General features: G+C 42.0%; 2 protein-coding genes across 4 annotated transcripts; one reads left to right on the top strand and one right to left on the bottom strand.

Annotated features, from left to right (window-relative positions):
• Positions 1 to 380: 380 nt before the first annotated feature.
• Positions 381 to 12,003, bottom strand: rgs11 (regulator of G protein signaling 11). Of its 3 annotated transcripts, none has more exons than XM_061798732.1 (17): positions 11,800 to 12,003; positions 10,346 to 10,442; positions 10,162 to 10,212; positions 9,024 to 9,130; positions 8,859 to 8,910; positions 8,394 to 8,452; positions 8,225 to 8,301; positions 8,060 to 8,141; positions 5,306 to 5,374; positions 4,170 to 4,193; positions 4,026 to 4,087; positions 3,611 to 3,724; positions 2,925 to 3,040; positions 2,720 to 2,807; positions 2,496 to 2,634; positions 1,494 to 1,576; positions 381 to 1,412 (listed from the first exon to the last, which is right to left on the bottom strand). In XM_061798732.1, exons 1-17 carry the CDS (start codon positions 11,860 to 11,862, stop codon positions 1,292 to 1,294), a joined length of 1,404 nt encoding a protein of 467 aa, XP_061654716.1. In that variant the 5' UTR covers positions 11,863 to 12,003; the 3' UTR covers positions 381 to 1,291. The 3 variants fall into 3 exon arrangements, with proteins under 3 accessions (XP_061654716.1, XP_061654715.1, XP_061654717.1); XM_061798731.1 differs by lacking the exon at positions 11,800 to 12,003 and adding an exon at positions 10,788 to 11,745; XM_061798733.1 differs by lacking the exons at positions 4,170 to 4,193; positions 5,306 to 5,374; positions 11,800 to 12,003 and adding an exon at positions 10,788 to 11,744.
• On the top strand, positions 11,938 to 17,688 carry ints15 (integrator complex subunit 15). The gene is made up of 9 exons (XM_061798734.1): positions 11,938 to 12,066; positions 12,232 to 12,384; positions 12,884 to 13,084; positions 13,185 to 13,406; positions 14,217 to 14,382; positions 15,326 to 15,603; positions 16,046 to 16,283; positions 16,514 to 16,553; positions 17,253 to 17,688. Exons 3-9 carry the CDS (start codon positions 12,890 to 12,892, stop codon positions 17,488 to 17,490), a joined length of 1,377 nt encoding a protein of 458 aa, XP_061654718.1. The 5' UTR covers positions 11,938 to 12,066; positions 12,232 to 12,384; positions 12,884 to 12,889; the 3' UTR covers positions 17,491 to 17,688.
• Positions 17,689 to 17,745: the final 57 nt, after the last annotated feature.

Here is a 17,745-nt window from a genome sequence, read left to right as displayed (position 1 = left end):
TCCCGCTTGTTGTGTTTGTGCGAGCTGCAGCTCATCCCAGCAAAATTTGGACGAGAGACGTGGTAACGCCCTGGGTTGGTCCCCGGCAAATCGCTTGGCACACAGACAAACCACCATTCACGCTCGCAGTCACACCCAACGGGCAATTTAGTGTCTTCAATTGTCTAACATGCATGTTTTTGGAATGTAAAAAGAAACCAGAGTACTTTGTCAGTAACCCACCACCGTGCTGTAAACTTAACATTTGGGCAGGAGGCAGGGAGAGAGACATACAAAAAAGAAGAAAAACATGGAAATATTAGTTCGGGTGCTGTAACTTTAACAACACAAAATTGTTACAGATTGAATCACATAATTGAGGAATGCAGTGCACAACACAATAAATGTTGAATTTGTTTTATTGGGACTCAAAATGTGCTCAAGCAAAGGTAGCAGTGAATGCACTCACCAGTTTCCTTGTGGAATGAACAAACGCGTCAATCTTCATGATCATTTACAAAAAAAAAATGCATACGAGACAAACTAATTACAAAATGTACATCTCTATTGCTCAAGTAACAATTGATTTTTATTTTTTACGGGGAACACTGCCAGTGAATCCAGAGTTGGATAAGAACAAAATAAACATTTTAAGGCTGAGAAAGAATATAGACAACAAATACTCTGCAGGATGTTGCAATAGCGCTGGAAGCTTTTTGTTAACTTGCTGGTATTATATTTGATGCTACTCTGGTGTGTGCATGTTGGGACATTTTTCAAGGCTGACAGAAGAACCTGCAATTCGCTGCTCTGTTTGTGCTCAGGCCAAAGCCGTGTTAAATGTCAAGGTATTGGTTGGTGCCATCTTGTGGCATATTGGTGTCAAGGAACTTATTGAAGTAAGGGGATGAGCTTCATTTCGATGGGCCATCGCCCTGTCTAATAGAAAAGTAGTGCTTTGCTGCCATCTTGTGGCAGCAGTAGGCAATCATAAACCTTTTTAAGGAGGGCGTCAACTTTTTCCCTAGGGGCGAAGGACTACGCTACGTTTTATTTCAGCGCTGCACATGTTACTTTTTTGATTTAACATTTGCATCTATATTGTGCTACAAATGAGGACACCCAGACGAAAAGTTACCACAGATCAGGATGGAAAGTGAGGTGCCGGTTCTTGTCGTTTTCCCCCCCGAAAGAGGAGTGCAGGATAAAACAAAGTTGCAGTCAGAAACGAGAAAGTTTAATGTGGTGTGACCACAACGACAAGAATGAGACCGAGGTGGACCTGTTATGTTTTCATTGTTTTAGCCTGGCATCAGACAGCCGCAGAACTGGTTCCTGCCAGCTCAGACCCTTTAACGAGCCCGTCTTCCTGAGTGGCGGCCTTGGCGGGCGAAGGGCTTGAGTGCCGTTGTCTCCTCATAAAGGGGAACACGCTGAAGAAGTGGAGTGTCAGACTTAAGACACTAGAGTATGAATCGATGTGCAAAAATGTTGAGATGCATGTGAGTTTTCACCTTTTCTTTGTTTCCTGTGGAATAATAGCCCTGGCCAGCATGTTCTTGTAAAGGTCAGATTTAAGATATCTGGGATAAGAGTCCTATACACAGACACACACACAACAAGGACATACAGTTAGGCAATAGCAGCACAAATTTGTTTTTTTAAATCACAGTTTGGAAGTGTAAAGATTTCTGACTATACATATTATTTAGATTCAGACTGGTGTCCCTCAGGGTTCAATTCTCGGTCCACTGGTATTTAGTTATGCTGAATTTATAGCACATAATCAAGAGAAGGGTCATTTGTGTCTTAACACAAAAAGGCTACTGTTAATCCCAAATTAATTATATTCATACCCTGTCCAATTTTTTAGTTAAATGACTGGACTTGTCCTAGCTGGAAGTGACACAAGTAAGTCCAAAAAGACTGTTGGCCTACTGTTGTGACACATACTGGTGTTTAGAGATATATATTAAAACAACAAAAACAACTGATTTCATTATTTATTTACATGTTGACTAAAAATGTGACTTGTAAAATTATTCTGACCCTTTCGCTCTCTGTCCAGTGTTCTAACTTTATACTGCCGTTTATTTGAACGCTCTTGAATTTGCCAGACGTTAACAGGGTCAAAAGATTGTTTGTTTCCTCAAAACAATCTCAGATAAGATCTGGGATCTGAATACTTTTCCAAAGTAAAAAGCAATTAAAATAGCAAATGTTTCATTAATTTCTGTAACACTAGTTCCAAAGTATTAAGACACTTTGTTGTATCATTTCTAGCTCGGAAGATGCCTATTGAATGAATAAGAAAAGTCATTCAAAGTCTGGATCATTTTGGGCTGACATGTATATTTACAGGACAGGAATGATTTAAAAAAAAAAATATATTTTTATAAATGATTATTTTTGTAATAGTTTTTAGATACTTTTTTTCTTCCCTTTCAATTTCGCCACTGAAAAATACTGAACAAATGTCTGATAATATAAGACGAAATCAGACAGGCCATAAAGACCTTCTTCATGAGGAAGTAGATGTGCATTTGCGCGTCATCCATGACAAAGCGATGTGGACGTTGGATGCCCTCTAAGGTCTTGGTCATGGTCTTACTGTCAATATTCACCCAGCATGCAGCTGCGGGCGCCAAGAAGTTTCTGTTGCACATTTAGGAAAACAATTGGTACAAAAAGGTGAGCATCACAGTGTGTTTTGTGTGGCTGTCAGTGTGTCTGTTCTTACTTGTATATTTCATCCACCTTTTCTACGATCTTGGAACTTTCTCCATGTCTGATGTCTTCACATGCCTGCCAGAAACACAAATTCTCCGCTGGTGAGAGAGAGAGAAAACAATTGTCAGGAGTGAAAGGAGGCAACAAAATACGATTTGCCACTTGGATGCAACGAAAGTTCCGAAATAAACTACACCAGAAGTATATTCTCATACCACTAAATTCTTTTTCCAGGTAAATCATGAATTCCCGCCTCCCCATGGTGTCAATGAGAAGTGCCATGAAGCTGAAGCCCCAACGTTCCACTCGGAGGCGCGTCGGGGTGGGCACACTCCTCGCAGAAACAAAACATCCATTATTCATTATCAAGGTAAGCTTTTATTTAGCATGCATACGGAAAATGGTAAAGATGAATAATATATACTACAATCTTTGCTTATTAATGTACTTCCCCTCTCGCGGGACGTTAGCTGAGACGCCCGTGATCCAAGTGAGGATAAGCGATTCAGAAAATGGATGGATAATGTATTTTGGGGAGGCAACCTTTGGCACGGGTGGCACTAGGTGGCATAAACACTGGCACACTGGGTGTTCTGACGATCTTGGCTTTATGTGTGGCCTGATTGAATGGGCTTGAGCTCCCGCCCACAGTCCCCACAGCTCTGTTGTGGCGCTCCCGCCGACATTCCCAAAGACCTACGCACGACCGATGTCAACAATGGCAGCGCCGGCTGCGAAAAAAGGTCAAAACTAGGCCATTCCGGTCTTCATGGACCTCAAATTTAGATCATTTTTGCGGTACTGACATTTTAATAAGTGACCTAGCATTCAACAGTATCTTATACCAAGCAACAATGTGTCAACTGTTCAGATCGTGGTTCAAATGTGTGTATTCTCTCACGTATCTGCATTCATGGTCCAAAGCGCAGTGTCGTCAGAGATCCAGGGATTACTGGGAAGACAACCCTGCATAATGGGATCGTGGTTCTGGTACTGCTCACTGAATTTCAAAAAACTGCTCAGGCACACACACACACACACACACACACACACACAGTATTACTGTATTAGTGCGTCAGATCACAGGAGTTAATGGCCACTAATTCCAACTCGCCCCAGGAAGCATCCATTAATGGCTCTTCTTGTGAGAGCATTAAGCGTCGTGTGTATTTGTGTATGTGTGCTGAAGGAGCAAAGTTCTGTTCGGGAGGCCTGACGTCCATTCGAGTACGTTTGTGTTTGGACGTGGCTCGCTCCACGTGTCACTATTTTGCAATTATTACCGATACGATGATGTGTGTTGGATCAATACGCACCCTTCCAGGCAGATGGATGACTTGACACGGTTTCTTCCCAGAGCCCTTCTCCAAGTTTCAATCTGTCAAACACACACATGAACCGCATCAACAAGAATAATGCTTACTTAACACACTTACACAGACTGTGGAAATGCTGTTTACCTCTCTTTTGTAGTAGTCACTATTCTAGATCTGTTTAAGACAAAATAGAAGGCACAGTGCGAAAAACATCAATGCAAAAAAATGTACGTATTGTGTAATGCATTTTATTGTATTTCATTGAAATGATTTATGTTTATTACTTTGTAAAGATATATAATGTTGGGAAGATGACTTTAGAAATGTAGTTGGTTACAATTACGTTACCCTTATGAAAATGTAATAGTACTGTAATTTTGGATTATTTTCTCAAAGTAATGTAACTAATTACATTTGATTACACTTTGATGACTTCATTTTGAATGAATGCATCAACAGGACCCTTTGATGTTTCCTGAAAAAAAGTGGATTCAAACCATGGATCATAATTTGGGAATTAACCACATGCTCCTTATACAAATAATAAACTAATTTAAAAAAAAACCCACAATAAAATGTAAATACAATCAAATGTGATTGTTGCATTATATGCGCAGCATGTGGAAAACCATCTTAGCATACAATGTTGACCTAATGACAAATGTGCACAGTTTAGACAATATCGTGAATAATATAAGTGAATGTTCCATAAAATGTACCAAATTATGAAGATAAAATTGTTCAAGTCATTGTTCTTTTGGGATCAAAAGTGGAACTATGAGTCAACGTTTTCAAAATCTTCATCTGGCCCTTAAAGGTCGTATTTGGAAAAATTTGCCATGTTTGAGACTACAGCAGAATGGCACATGACCATCGAAAGCCAACCACGAGTGTCTGTCTGCTTTAGAAGGAGAAAGTGAGTTTATGTGACTATTTTTCAAGTGTAACGAAAAAAATTGTAATCATGGAAACTCGTTAAATTACGTAATTACTTACTCCCCAACACATATATCGTACTTTATATCCTTGTTTCCAAAAATAGCAATTTTAAGCCGATACTTCAATTTAAATGCAGTTCAAAACCTTAAATTCTCAAATGTATTTAAGATTTCGAGTAGAAAGCTTACGTAACTGTCATTAGTTTGAGTGCAGTTCATTTGGGAACTTACTTTGAAACAATGCCCGGAGCAAAAAAGAGGCAAAGCAAAACAGCATTGATAGTTACATTTGACAAATATAAAACAATATGCAAGGAAATATTCTGTGATGCCTTCACTGACCAGTGTGACTCGTAAATTGCAGTTACTCAGCCTTTCCAGACCCACGTCGAGCACATTAAGCACCCCGGGCTGAAAGAAAGCACATTTAATAGCGCGTGTGTGTCACGAGAAGCCGCGTGCGAGGGAGCACTTAGGCCGCTCTGAGCTTTTTCCACGCCACCGGCTCAGAATTCTTATTCCCGAGTTTCCCTTTCATTTTGCCCGTGTCCTCGTGTTTAATTCATAAAGGCAAGACAAGATGGAGTGCCTCCTCCAAACACTCCTCCTCAGCTTCCCTCTCTTTTCTAGATGACAGGAAGTCGCCATCACCCCTTCCCTTCGCAAGCCCTCCTAATGCCACCTCACGCTGCGTTTCCCCCTTTTAATTCCTCTAAATAAGATGATAGAGCAGAATATGACGTCTGATATATTGGATAAGGTCATAATGCATTATTTCCCAGCCACCCCCCACCCCCCCTCGCTCTCTGATTTTCCTGTGTGTTCCTCCACAGCTCTCAGCTGAAGCTTTTACCAGATGGGTTGAATATTTCATGCATGAAGCAGAAGGCATTGAAGCTGAACATTACAGCGTCCACCGACTTTTTATATAAGGTAGGCAGCGGGTTACAATGTAGCGTTAAGAGAATTGCAAAAACAAGGTAAAATGTTCAGTGGTACCCATGCACGTCTATTTCGTTTCAACGTGAGACCTGTATCAATACCACTGAAGTTTTATAAAAGTCAATTCATCCAAAATATCTGGAGAAATGTGTCAAAAATCCCACCAAACGTCAGTGTTCTAACAGGTTGTGCAAAACTTCAGCAAATCTCAGAAGACTTGTGCTCAGAATAAAAAAAAAAAAAAAAAAAAAAAAAAAAAACGTGACTCCGGTATATATGGCTTTTTCTTTCGCTTTTTCCACATTGCTATTTGTGATGGCAGACGTACTGTACAAAGTGTGCGCCGGAATCATGGACCTCATACTGTACGTCTCTGTCCTGGCTGCTTTGTACAAAATGGCTTAAGCAGCAAGAAGTCAACAATAGTAGTAGAAGAAGAACAGAAATCGAACAAAGTTGGGTTTAGCCTGTTTGTGAAGTGACTCACCTCACAAGCAGTTATCGTCCTCTTTTATCAAACTGGGGCCTGATTACACAATTTATTATTTTTTGTTTTAATCAACTGTACGGTGGTTAACTTTGTTTTAGACTTGTAAGGCAGTTAGGAATGTTAAAATATTACTTAAAATATTGCCTGTACAGTTAATAAAGGTATTGTAATGATAATAGTTGAGTAACTATGATCAATAGTTTCATTATTTATCTTATAATCATTGCAAAGGCAGGATTTTACACTTGACTGTGTAGGCGTACTGAGCGATGCGTGTGGAGAGTGGCGCTCATTAAAATGCGGGATTATTCCGGGACCAACAATGGCAGTGCTGCACGGTCATGGTAATATTGCACTTGTGTGACTACAAAATAGCAATAGTTCCTGTATATTGTGTGGCTTACATTAATATGTAAGCGAACTGGGGAGGAAATTTGAGGACAAAGATCCAATTACAGATGTGCTATATCAGTACATGGACAATGTAAGGTCCTATATATATATATATATATATATATATATATATATATATATATATATATAATTCTATGATTTACCATTTTATATATATATATATGTATATATATATATATTATTCTATGATTTACCATTTTATATATATATATTTATATATACATACACACATATATACATATATATATATACACACATATATATATATATATATATATATATATATATATATATATAAAATGGTAAATCATAGAATAGGATTGAATACCATAACCACATAGTTATAACATCAGGCACATGCACACATAGACGCCAAAGTGGTGCCCAAGCAACTGCCCTTTTGCCCTGGATGTAAAAAGTGCCCTTTTTGCAGCAGCTCATTTTGTTCTCCTTAATTCACATGTTTAAAAAATAAAAATGACCCTCTGTGTCATCATTTCCATCCAAAGTTTTTTTGATATTTGAGGGGCATTTATTTGAGTCCTTGGGAGAATTTGTACATCACCTTAATTTATGTGGGTTTAATCAGAGGCCCTATAAATGGTGTTTGGAGCGTGCTGACTCCAATTTAACATGATTTTGAACACAGCCACAGCCCCATTTAGGGTGTGTGCACTTGTGCAACCACACTATCTCAGTTTTTTATTTTAACTTCCTCTTTCATTTTTTTTTCAATTGAGGTGTACAGGTTGGTGTGTAGAGGAGAAAAAAATGTTTCATGATTTATTTTGGTCTCATTTGGTATACACAAGAAAAACCTGCCATTTGAACTGGGGTGTGTAGATTTTTTCTATCCACTATAGCTTCCCTTCACCTCCTTGGTTAAGAGTTGCTTTATAAATTGTGTTGATATTAACAGAAAGAAATGATTTAAATACTGTACTGTACTATACTTCAGTTTTCTTCCTAATAGTACGAATGCTTCTGGTGAAGGGTGCATACACCCATTTTCTTTTTTGTTTTCCTATTTTTGTTTCAATTTTTTTTAACTTCTTTTCATTTTTTTTACTAAACATTTATTGGCAGATTATCCCCGTTTCTGATTCTTTTGGGGGTTAAAAAAAAAAAAAAAAAGTTTTTTTTTTCCCCCAATGCAATTATAATGGGCATCAATTATCCGGGGTCCGGCCCGGTCCCCATCCCCCGCGAATAGCGGTGGCCCACTGTCCACTTAACGAGAGACAACATACCGGGGGTCTGTTGACGAGCCAGTAAGCCTGCTCCTGACATTCCAGAACAATCCGGTCAGCCTTCCGCCTCTGTTTGGATGCCCTAAACAACAAATACACTATGAGGTTTTGCGTGTGTCTGTGTGCGTGCGTGTGTGTCACTGTATCAGTATATTGTGCGTGTACCTGAGTTGCTCTCTGGCTTGCATCACCACAAAGTCCCAGGTGTGGTTGATCCTCTTGTGCAACAGACTGTAGCGCTCCTTAAAAGGCCGAAGGAAATGCTAAATCTCTGAAGTTCATAATTCACACTATTCTTTTAATTATATAATCACACACACTGTTTACGTTTTACCTTTTCATATTCCATCAACTGTCCTTGTTTTCTTATGTTCTTTTTAGCCAAGTAGATTGCTGATGGCAGAAATGAAAAAAAAAACAAATAATGATATATTAGATGATTCAAATTGTGCAAAAGGCACCTGATAAAAGTTGTTCGTTACATCATCGCAGCTTAATACCGCGTGATCAAATATTGTTAACCTGCTAGTTCAATAAAGGGGAACCTCCTCAGTTGAAAATGTCAAATTTGGAGTTCATCAAAGAAAAATGTGGAAAATAGGCCACTGTCAAAGCAAAACCTGTTGTTGAATTGTCATCATCACATCATGTAAGATATCAAGAAATCTTTTGAGACTTCAACACTCGTTTTTTTTCCTTTGCAATTCATTAAATATCAAATTAGGGCTATCGGCCCTGGCCATCACGTAGCTCTGCGCGTGCCTTCACCCACTTCATTCTGATTTCAGTGTTCACTTACCATAGTCCAGCTCAGAGGCAGGCCACCGAGTACTGGTCCAGAAGTAAGGGGTCTGAAGAAGACACGTTTTTCAAGTCCTGATTAAGTGCGTCCGGATTTGAGATTCATCCGATGGAATCCTGGTTTTGGATGAGCAAAGTGTGGAGAGTTCGATGAAAAAAATACCTGGAAGCGGTAGGGCGAGTCATCGGGACGCAGCACAAGCAACCGGGGCTCCTTGAGAGGGTAAATATAGCTGAAGCCCACCAGCATGACTCCAAGGTGCAGAGCCTCTGGAGGAGTCACAGACAGCGTCACTTGTCGCAAATCCATTGGCTCAACTTGGACTATCTGCATCATACACGCGCAACAACATCTGAAAGAATAACTCTGTGACATTTTCAACAAAAAACTGAGCACTATTTATAGAGGCAGGCTGTACAAACTGCTAATGTCACATGTCCCGAGAACATTGAGAGGAGCTAGATGAGGCGACTCGGGCATCTGGTTAGGATGGTGAAGTGTTCCGGGCACGTCCCACCGGGGGGAGGCCCCGGGGACGACCGGAGGGACTTCGTCTCCCGGTTGGCCTGGAAACGCCTCGGGATCCCTCCCGGCAGAGTTGGACCAAGTGAAGCATTTGCTGACTCCTGTGCTATTTTTACTTACATTCTTACTAGTACTGGTACTACTAAAAATAACAATCATTTACTAAGTCCCCTCCAGCCTCTAATTGAGTTCAGGAACCATGAAGTCTCCGGGGAATGCAAATCTCCACAGGGAATCTTGATCAAGTGGTGTCGCCAGGTGAGCTAATCGATCTCGTGTCCTCTGGGGTTGGCATTCCCGTTTACCGGAAACGGCAAGCCCCCTACACACAAATGCGAGCGCTCCCACTCAGCTGGAGACCATGAGCACCATTTCCAGACAACACGCACGACGCACGGACAATACAATTCAGTCAATCCTTGCTATTTTTTGGGAGGTTGGGAAAAGTCATTGACACCCACCCAAAAATGTTTGAATATGTCTACAAAGACGACTGCCTATTAGACAAGACTACTGTAATTCCTGACTGAACGCAGCTCCTAACCTCAGTTCAATATGCAGTAGTTGTTTGACACCAAGATGGCACCGAAGCAATATTTTGTATTAGTTCAAAAACAGCAAATAGGTGAGCTTTTTGTTTGTTTTTAATAGCAAAAAAAACAGAGTCTAGGTTGCCCTCAAAAAATCTGCGAGTAGGCAAATTGGCAAATGCTGAACTGTGAAAATGCAGAGGTTGACTGTACTGCTTATCTAACGAGCTCCTCGGAGTCCTCACCCTCTTCGCATATGTTGTATTTGTGAACGAGCCACTCGATGATGTCGCGGCCTGCGGAGTCACAGGACAGAGAGAAAAGCTCTTTGTAAAGCACGCACACAATATTCTCCAAAATTCACCGCTGCGTTCTGCACGAGCACTGGAACAAAGTCGCCGCAGCGCGCATTTGTTAGCACGCTCACACCTGTCATGGCGTGTGGGATGACCGTTATAAGGAGCCTCTGGTTTCTCATCTTCACGCCCATGTCCGGGTCCTGCATGGCCACAATCACTTTCTCCATCTGGAAGTTGAGGCGCACACATATTCTACTATATACATACTGTACACTGAAAACAAGTACTTCATTGTCAGTTGCACATGATTCAAATGTGGTAAACTGGTGTAATTTTCCATTTTTTCCCTAGAAACTAATCAAACAATATTTTAGTGTAAAGCATTTTAATTATGGGGGACCAATGTACATGTTCCAAAGAAGTAAATTCAAAGAAGTGGAAGTTAAACACACCATGTACACAATAAACAAGGGATGCAAAGGCGGAATGTTCCGTCCCTTTATGACTTGTTCTGATCGCTTTGGAGTCAGCCAGGATCAGTCGAGTGCACTATCATCGTGTCGTGTCCTCACCCCTAAATCCAGTGCTGCAACCATCACATCTTGACACGAAGTGCAGAAGAAGGAAAATATCCCCAAGCTGACTTTTGAGAAGAGCAGGGACATGGTTCCGTGTCCCCATGATCCAACTTGACAAGGTCCCGATGACGATATTGTAACACGTACAGTAGAGATGTACTCCTTTCTAGCGACTGCTATCAATCATGCTTCATTTCTGCAGCGGAATTACTGGCAGCACACATCAGAGATGACGGCTGAATCTTTACGACTGTCGGTTCCGTTCATAACAGGCGAATTCATCCTGTCTGCCGAACGACGGCCATCCATTAAGCATTACTTTACTGTATGCCATCTGGTGACCTCCTCAGACCTCACTGAGCTTAAATCATCAAATTCAAACACTCCCTCCGAGCGAAAGCTTCCTTTCTATCTTCACTTATACTCACACGATGCAGCCCTTTGAATGAATAATTTCACTGTATAGCTTTGTAGTCTTAAAGTTTAAAACATAACGTGCGGTGCATAGCTTATACAAGTAAAATTGACTGGTTTCCTCTTGCTGCAAAAACAAATGACTGTCAAACCAATGTCATTTTGGGTGTTTTGCATGAAACGTCCTTTCTAGTTTCTGACATGGCAACCTTTTTGTTTTCTTCTTTTTTCCCATTAAATTTGGTTTCAAATAACATTGCATTATATTTTTCAACTTCTTTGATAAAATATATAATCTAAAGATTTGAATGAACATACGGTCTCTGTCAAATTATAAACAACACTTTCATCCCAAACTGATCTATAGGTAGGCCTACTGTCGCTTCAATTATTATTTAAGATCGCAAGTTGCACTTAACAAGTTCACACTCCTAACTCAAACCTCTTACATTGTGTGCTTATGTCGTGTCTCTATGAGACTGAGTTCGCATGCATCTGGATCTCGTGCACTGATTTTGCAGGTGACAAATGTGTTAAGCCCCGATGCAGGTCAGAGGACTCTTAAGTTGTAAAACAAATCAATCATTCGTACCTTTCGAAAGCATGCCATTTGTTGCCGGTGCCAGCCCCCTCGAGCCAGGGTGTTGATGGTCATTTTGCGGGCTGCTTGGCACAGCTGCGCTCAGTGGATGTGAAGTGGTGGCGGGGACGCGCACAACAGCGTGCACGGGTTCCTCTTTGACATCACGCGCGCCCCGGTGGCGAGAAGAGTGGATTAGAGGATGGGGGCAAACGGATTTGTGTACTGGGGATAACATTTTCGGTTGGGTGCCGGGGGGTTCTTTCACGCTACTAAAAAGTAAGCAAAACACTTGAATATCTCCCATTATTCGAAAATATTGTGGTTGTTATTATTATTGTTATTCTAATTATATTACCATTACGAGTTTTAGACAAATGGATGATTAGACTTCATGTTGTTAATGCGTTACTAGACAACCGTCTCATTTCCTCCCAATGTTAGACGGCACCGCCAAGGGCGGGCAGGCGAAGTCAACACTTTCGACCCACTGACGCTTCCGTACTACCCGGAAGTTGCCCCCGGCGCCGTTCAGCGGCCGTTCACTTGTCTCAACATCATTTGTTTATTTCACTAATTTTCCGAGTCCCACCCGAGGTAAGAGCTCATTTCAACGCACTTGGTATACGTTTTACTGCTATTTCAGTTACTTGTGCCCACGTTGTTTCTGTGTCACGTGAAACGGTGACGTTAGCTTAACTTGCTAACATTAGCTGAAGCAGGATGACCGACTCTCAGGGGCTCGCTTCGAAAGTGTTAATAATACACAAACTTTCCTTCTAAAACGGAAACATCTGGAGTTAGTTCATAATTGGAAGAATACGCTCTCCAAGTCAGTGTGAGTGCTGGAATATGTAAGGTTACTGTTAATCGTCAACATCATACATGATAAAGAAGACACTCATATTTGGCTTGAAATGTCAACCGCAATAGATAAGCATGTGCTCTAATTCCATAAGTACATGTTGATCATGATCATTTTCAAATATCTCCATGCCACTCAATGTAAATGCCGTAAACACAAACCATACAAGTCAATTCTACTAAAAGTGTGTAGTCCATAATGTTTGTGCAATTGAATTTGGGGGTCCATCAGGTAGCGATGGGGGACATCCGGCAGTCCTTGTTGCCTCGTGATGTGCTGAGCGCCGCCAAGGAGCTGCTGTACCACCTGGACATCTACATCAGTAACCTGGTGCAATCGGGGAGGCAGCCTCCTCAGGTGGACACGAAAACCTTGGAGCTGGTTGAGGAATTCATTCTGCATGCACCTAAGGACAGAAACGCACTCACCAGGGTAAGTAAGGCGTGAAGCGTCAACAATACAATATACATAATCACAGATGGCTAATACAGGGTTTTTCCTTTGTTTGTTTGTTTCTCTCTCGCTCTCTTAGAGAATGAGTGCGCTTCAGGAGCTTCAGCTTCTGGAAATCATGTGCAGCTGTTTCCAGGAGCAGAGCCGGGATAGCGTTCGTCAGCTTATGTTCTCTGCCCTCTTCAGCCTCCAAGGGAACCAGGCAGATGACAGCCGCATGGCACTGCTGGGCAAACTGGTTTCTATGGCAGTTGCTGTAGGCAGAGCTCCCATCTTAGAGTGTGCTGCCACCTGGCTGCAGGTGAGCATTTTACAACACTGACCGAGTTTTGCCATTCCTGATGAGTACTTCCATGTTCTAAATATTTGTAGAATCTGTTATTCTGTCGATTATTATTATTCTTATTTTGTGTCTCCCCACCGATGAATCATATAATATATTTTGCATTAAAGTTGACTGCAAAACAGTAATATCGTTGGAGGTGGGTATTCACGTCTCATGGCTCGACTCCTGGGGCCTTTATTTGCATTCGTTTGCATTCATCTGGATCTCGTTCAGTGATTTTGCAGGTGACAAATGTGTAAACCCTGATGCAGGTCAGAGGACTCTAAATTGTAGCTTCTTGCAAACAGGAAAACAAAACAATCATTCGTCCCTTTCGAAAGCATGCCATTTGTTCCCGGTGCCAGCCCCCTCGAACCAGGGTGTTGATGGTCATCTTGCCAGCTTTTGGTTTTGTGGCCACATGGAGATGGGGGTTGTAAATAACTGCAAATAACGATTATTTTCGTAATACATTAAACTTATTTTTTTTCCTTAAATTGGTTACAATTCAGTTACTGGCTTGGTCCATAACATGTCAGAAAATAGGGAACAATATTAACAAGGGCATTTTAAGTTCACTTGGGTTACATATGTCTGAAAATAGAGCTTAAATCTCTTTAGATTATGTTCTTCTATGGTACATCACATCATAAACAGTTTTGTATTTTTGAGAGTAAATAAAATAGTTGAAATCCCAAAAAATCCAATGAATTGTAACATGATTTTGTTTGGTTGCGCTGCATTTCTTACTGAATGTCATTGTCAATGATTGTGTTTGTCTGCCAGAGGACCCACCGGGCATACTGCGTGCGCCTGGCACAGGTGCTGGTGGATGACTACTGCAGCATGATGCCAGGTTCGGTGCCCACCTTACAGAATATCCACAGTGCCAGTCCACGCTTCTGCTGCCAGTTCATCACTGCTGTTACCACCCTCTACGACTTCTCCTCAGGTGTTTGTTTTGGAAGATGCTTAAGATGTCGCAAAAATACAGAATTTCCTATTATTGTGCCCGGGGGCAATTATTTTCTGCAAAAAAACTCTAGCGGGTACCTGGCACCTATTAGCGTAAGGCATTTATGGGATCCCTTTTATTATCTGCAACAAATTGGCATGAATTTCAGTAGGGAAAACTTATTAGATCAAGATTAATATTCGTTAAGATACATTTACTTTTTAATAACTGTTTTTATACAAATCCATGCATTGTAGTGACGCTCAATTGAAATAGTTTATTTACTGAGGCCATGGTCTTCAGTCGGAAAAGGGTGGAGTGGCCTCTCCGGGTCGAGGAGAAAGGAGATCCTGGCGAAAGTTTCTCGGGGTCTTGTTCACGAGTGGGGGAAGAACGGAGCGGGAGATGGACAGGCGGATCGGTGCGGCGTCCGCATCGGTCTGTTGTGGTGAAGAAGGATTCTACGTTCTTACCCTCACTTATGGTCACGAGCTGTGGGTCCTGACTGAAAGAGCAAGATGGTGGATACAAGCGACCGAATGAGTTTGCAGGGTGTCCGGGCTCTCCCTTAGAGAGAGCGTGAGAAGCTCGGCTGTCCGGGAGGGGCTCAGGGTCGAGCCGCTCCTCCTCCGCATCTTGAGGAGCCAGATGAGGTGGCTCGGGCATCTGGTTAGGATGCCTCCCCGGTGAGGTGTTTCGGGCACATCCCACTGGGAGGAGACCCCGGGGACGACCCAGGACACGCTGGAGAGACGTCCGTCTCTCGGCTGGCCCAGGAGAGTTGGACAAAGTGGCTGGGGAGAGGAAAGTCCGGGCTTCTCTGCTTAAGATGCTGCCCCCGCAAAACCGACCCGGGCTAAGCAGAAGAAAAGGGATGGATGGAGGAATGTCAAGCCGAGATAACAAAGTGTTTTTTTGTTTTTTGTTTTGCTTCCCTCAGAGGAACTAATCCCTCCTCTAGAACTCCTCCACATGATTGTGTCGTGGATCGAAGATGAACCTCGCCTCGTCCTGGTCACCTTCCTAAACACGGCGCTTTCTGGCAGCCAGCCAATCAGCTCACTCGATGTCACACCTCTAGGGGGGTTGGTGCGCTGGTGCGTCAAAGCCCCGCTGGGCGACAAGAGGGACAAGAAGCAGGCGTCCGCACACGGTAGCTCAGAGAGTGAGCAGGAAGTGGCGGGTCTCTTCTCGGCACTCCATTTGAGTGTCCTGCAGGTCAGTGTCTTCAAATTCTTTTCTTTTTGAAAAGGGACTGTGTAACATTTTTAATAATTGTAAATACACTCGAGTTAGCTGAACAGTGTTTTGATTAATTATGTGTACTTACCTACAAGCATTTTTTTTTAAAACTAAACATAACCCAGCTTTGACATGCGCGTCATCGTCCATTTAAAAAAATAAAATAATTTAATATAAAGCAAAGCAAATTTATTTATATAGCGCATTTCATACACAAGGTAACTCAATGTGCTTCACATGATTAAAAGCATTTAAAAAACTGCTTATAAACATTTAAAACAAGGAGGGGGAGGAAAAAAAATAAAAATACAATTAAAACAGCGTACAGTGCAAGAAATATTTAAAAGTGGAAATGCTCTAAAAAGCATGGAAAAAAGAAGAGTTTTTAACCTGGACTTAAAAACATGCTCACTTATAGGTCTTCATGCTCCTACCGAACATCCTCAACGAGAAAGGCATTTTCGGTCGCATGGCGCTCCTCCAGATGGACTCGGTGGCCTCGCTGACCTCTGACGTTTCCCGGCAACTGGACCAGGCCGACAAGCACACTCGCACGTCAACCGCAGACGTACATGTGCTGACGCAGCTGGCTCTGGACAGGCTGGCTCAGGCCCTGCAGGTTGCCATGGCCAATGGAGCCTTGCTCTGCTCCAGAGGTGCGTGTCCATCATCAGAGAAACTGAAGAGTGGGAAAAGAAAGTTTAAAAAAAAAAAAAAAAAAACTAGATTTGCTTGCTCGTCATTTTAAAGGAAGTCCGATGAAGGTTACGTCTTCTCCCGCACTTTTCCCCAGCTTGCAGCTTTGTTCTTAAGAATCAAATGAACATTTGCTGTATTGTGCAAACTTTCCACGTGTTTATGATGTGCTGTGGTCTTGTTCTCACAGAGGACCTGAGAGCCATCTGTTCACGCCTCCCACACAACAAGTAAGAAAACATCTGCGCTGAATACGTACTTTCTGCTGCAATTTCATCTATTTGTTTGACAAGCACTGTATCATGTCTCATTTTCTACACTTTCATCTCATCATCAATGGACATTGATGTGGAGGACAAAATATTGTACACCTTACGTACACTGAGCATAATTGGATGCTCCTTGGATTTGTTTGTATTTCCAATGAATTATACCCTTAAGAGATAATCAAAATGTATGATGAATCATGTGAGATATGGAAAATGGATGGATGGATGTCTTTTCTATCACAAAGAAAGAACTTCAACTAAACCTAAACAGCAATTTGTAACACTAATACAGTGGATACAGTGGGCCCACGCTATTTGTGGGGGAGAGGGACCGGGTCGGACCGCGAGTAGGGAAAATCCGCAGATAATTGACAGCCATTATAATTGCATTGAAAATGTTTTTGTTTTTTTTAAACCCCAAACAATTCTTGAATAAGCGGTGAGGCCTTTTCGGGGTTGGTTCCCCCCCCAAACAAAGAAAAAAACAAAAAGGAGGAGAGAAAATAAATTGGTGCCAAACTGCAAGTAAGCAGGGGTCTTCAGTACTCTACCGCCACAACTTGAACACATTCATAATATCTGCAATGATAACATACTTTCCAATACAGATGAGCATTTCTCTTCTAACGCTGTTCACTCTATTGTGAATTTGTGCGGCAGTTTGCTCCAGCTGGTGTTGTCAGGTCCAGTGATGTACTACAACAACATCCACACGCCCCCTCTGGCCTTCAGTCCGCACGCATCCCACGCGCCAATGGCCGCGCACCCTATACATGCGGCGCACGCCCCGCACACGCCGCTGGCCTCCCATCCCTCGCCCCATCCCGCCTCCCACCCCCAGTACCCGGCCCAGCCCTTCGTGACAGGGATACCGTTTCCTTTCCGACCTGGCCACTGAAGACAAACAAAAAAAAAGTCATCCTCTTTTGTGAGTTACTAATTTTTGTCTATATGTGTGCATAAAACGTTTGTTTGTGTGTGTGTGAATGACTTCTTGTACAATGTGTAAAGTATTGTAATGTTAATAAGCACATTGACTCTTGAGAGTCTGTGTGACTAGCATGTTCCTCCAATAAATATTTTTTTTTACTTTTAATCAATTTTAGCCGTTGTGCTTGACTCTAGCCACTGGTGGTCACTATTGTTTTATTTC

Source organism: Phyllopteryx taeniolatus, chromosome 14 (genome assembly GCF_024500385.1).
Source record: "Phyllopteryx taeniolatus isolate TA_2022b chromosome 14, UOR_Ptae_1.2, whole genome shotgun sequence".
NCBI classification, from domain to species: Eukaryota; Metazoa; Chordata; class Actinopteri; order Syngnathiformes; family Syngnathidae; genus Phyllopteryx; species Phyllopteryx taeniolatus.
Note: the sequence above shows the minus strand (reverse complement) of the source record. Positions and strands in the feature narration are given on the sequence as shown.

Bases quoted from the DNA above. Each gene is read 5' to 3' on its own strand.
- ints15 (XM_061798734.1), top strand. From the start codon at position 12,890: ATGGGGGACATCCGGCAGTCCTTGTTGCCTCGTGATGTGCTGAGCGCC. The intron at 14,383-15,325 runs GTGTTTGTTTTG...TGCTTCCCTCAG, and splicing joins CCTCTACGACTTCTCCTCAG to AGGAACTAATCCCTCCTCTA. The intron at 16,554-17,252 runs GTAAGAAAACAT...TTTGTGCGGCAG, and splicing joins TCACGCCTCCCACACAACAA to TTTGCTCCAGCTGGTGTTGT.
- rgs11 (XM_061798731.1), bottom strand. From the start codon at position 10,880: ATGTCCCTGCTCTTCTCAAAAGTCAGCTTGGGGATATTTTCCTTCTTC. The intron at 5,375-8,059 runs GTATGTTGTCTC...GCTTTCTTTCAG, and splicing joins GGCTCGTCAACAGACCCCCG to CCCGGGGTGCTTAATGTGCT. The intron at 1,413-1,493 runs GTGAAAACTCAC...CCACTTCTTCAG, and splicing joins CCACAGGAAACAAAGAAAAG to CGTGTTCCCCTTTATGAGGA.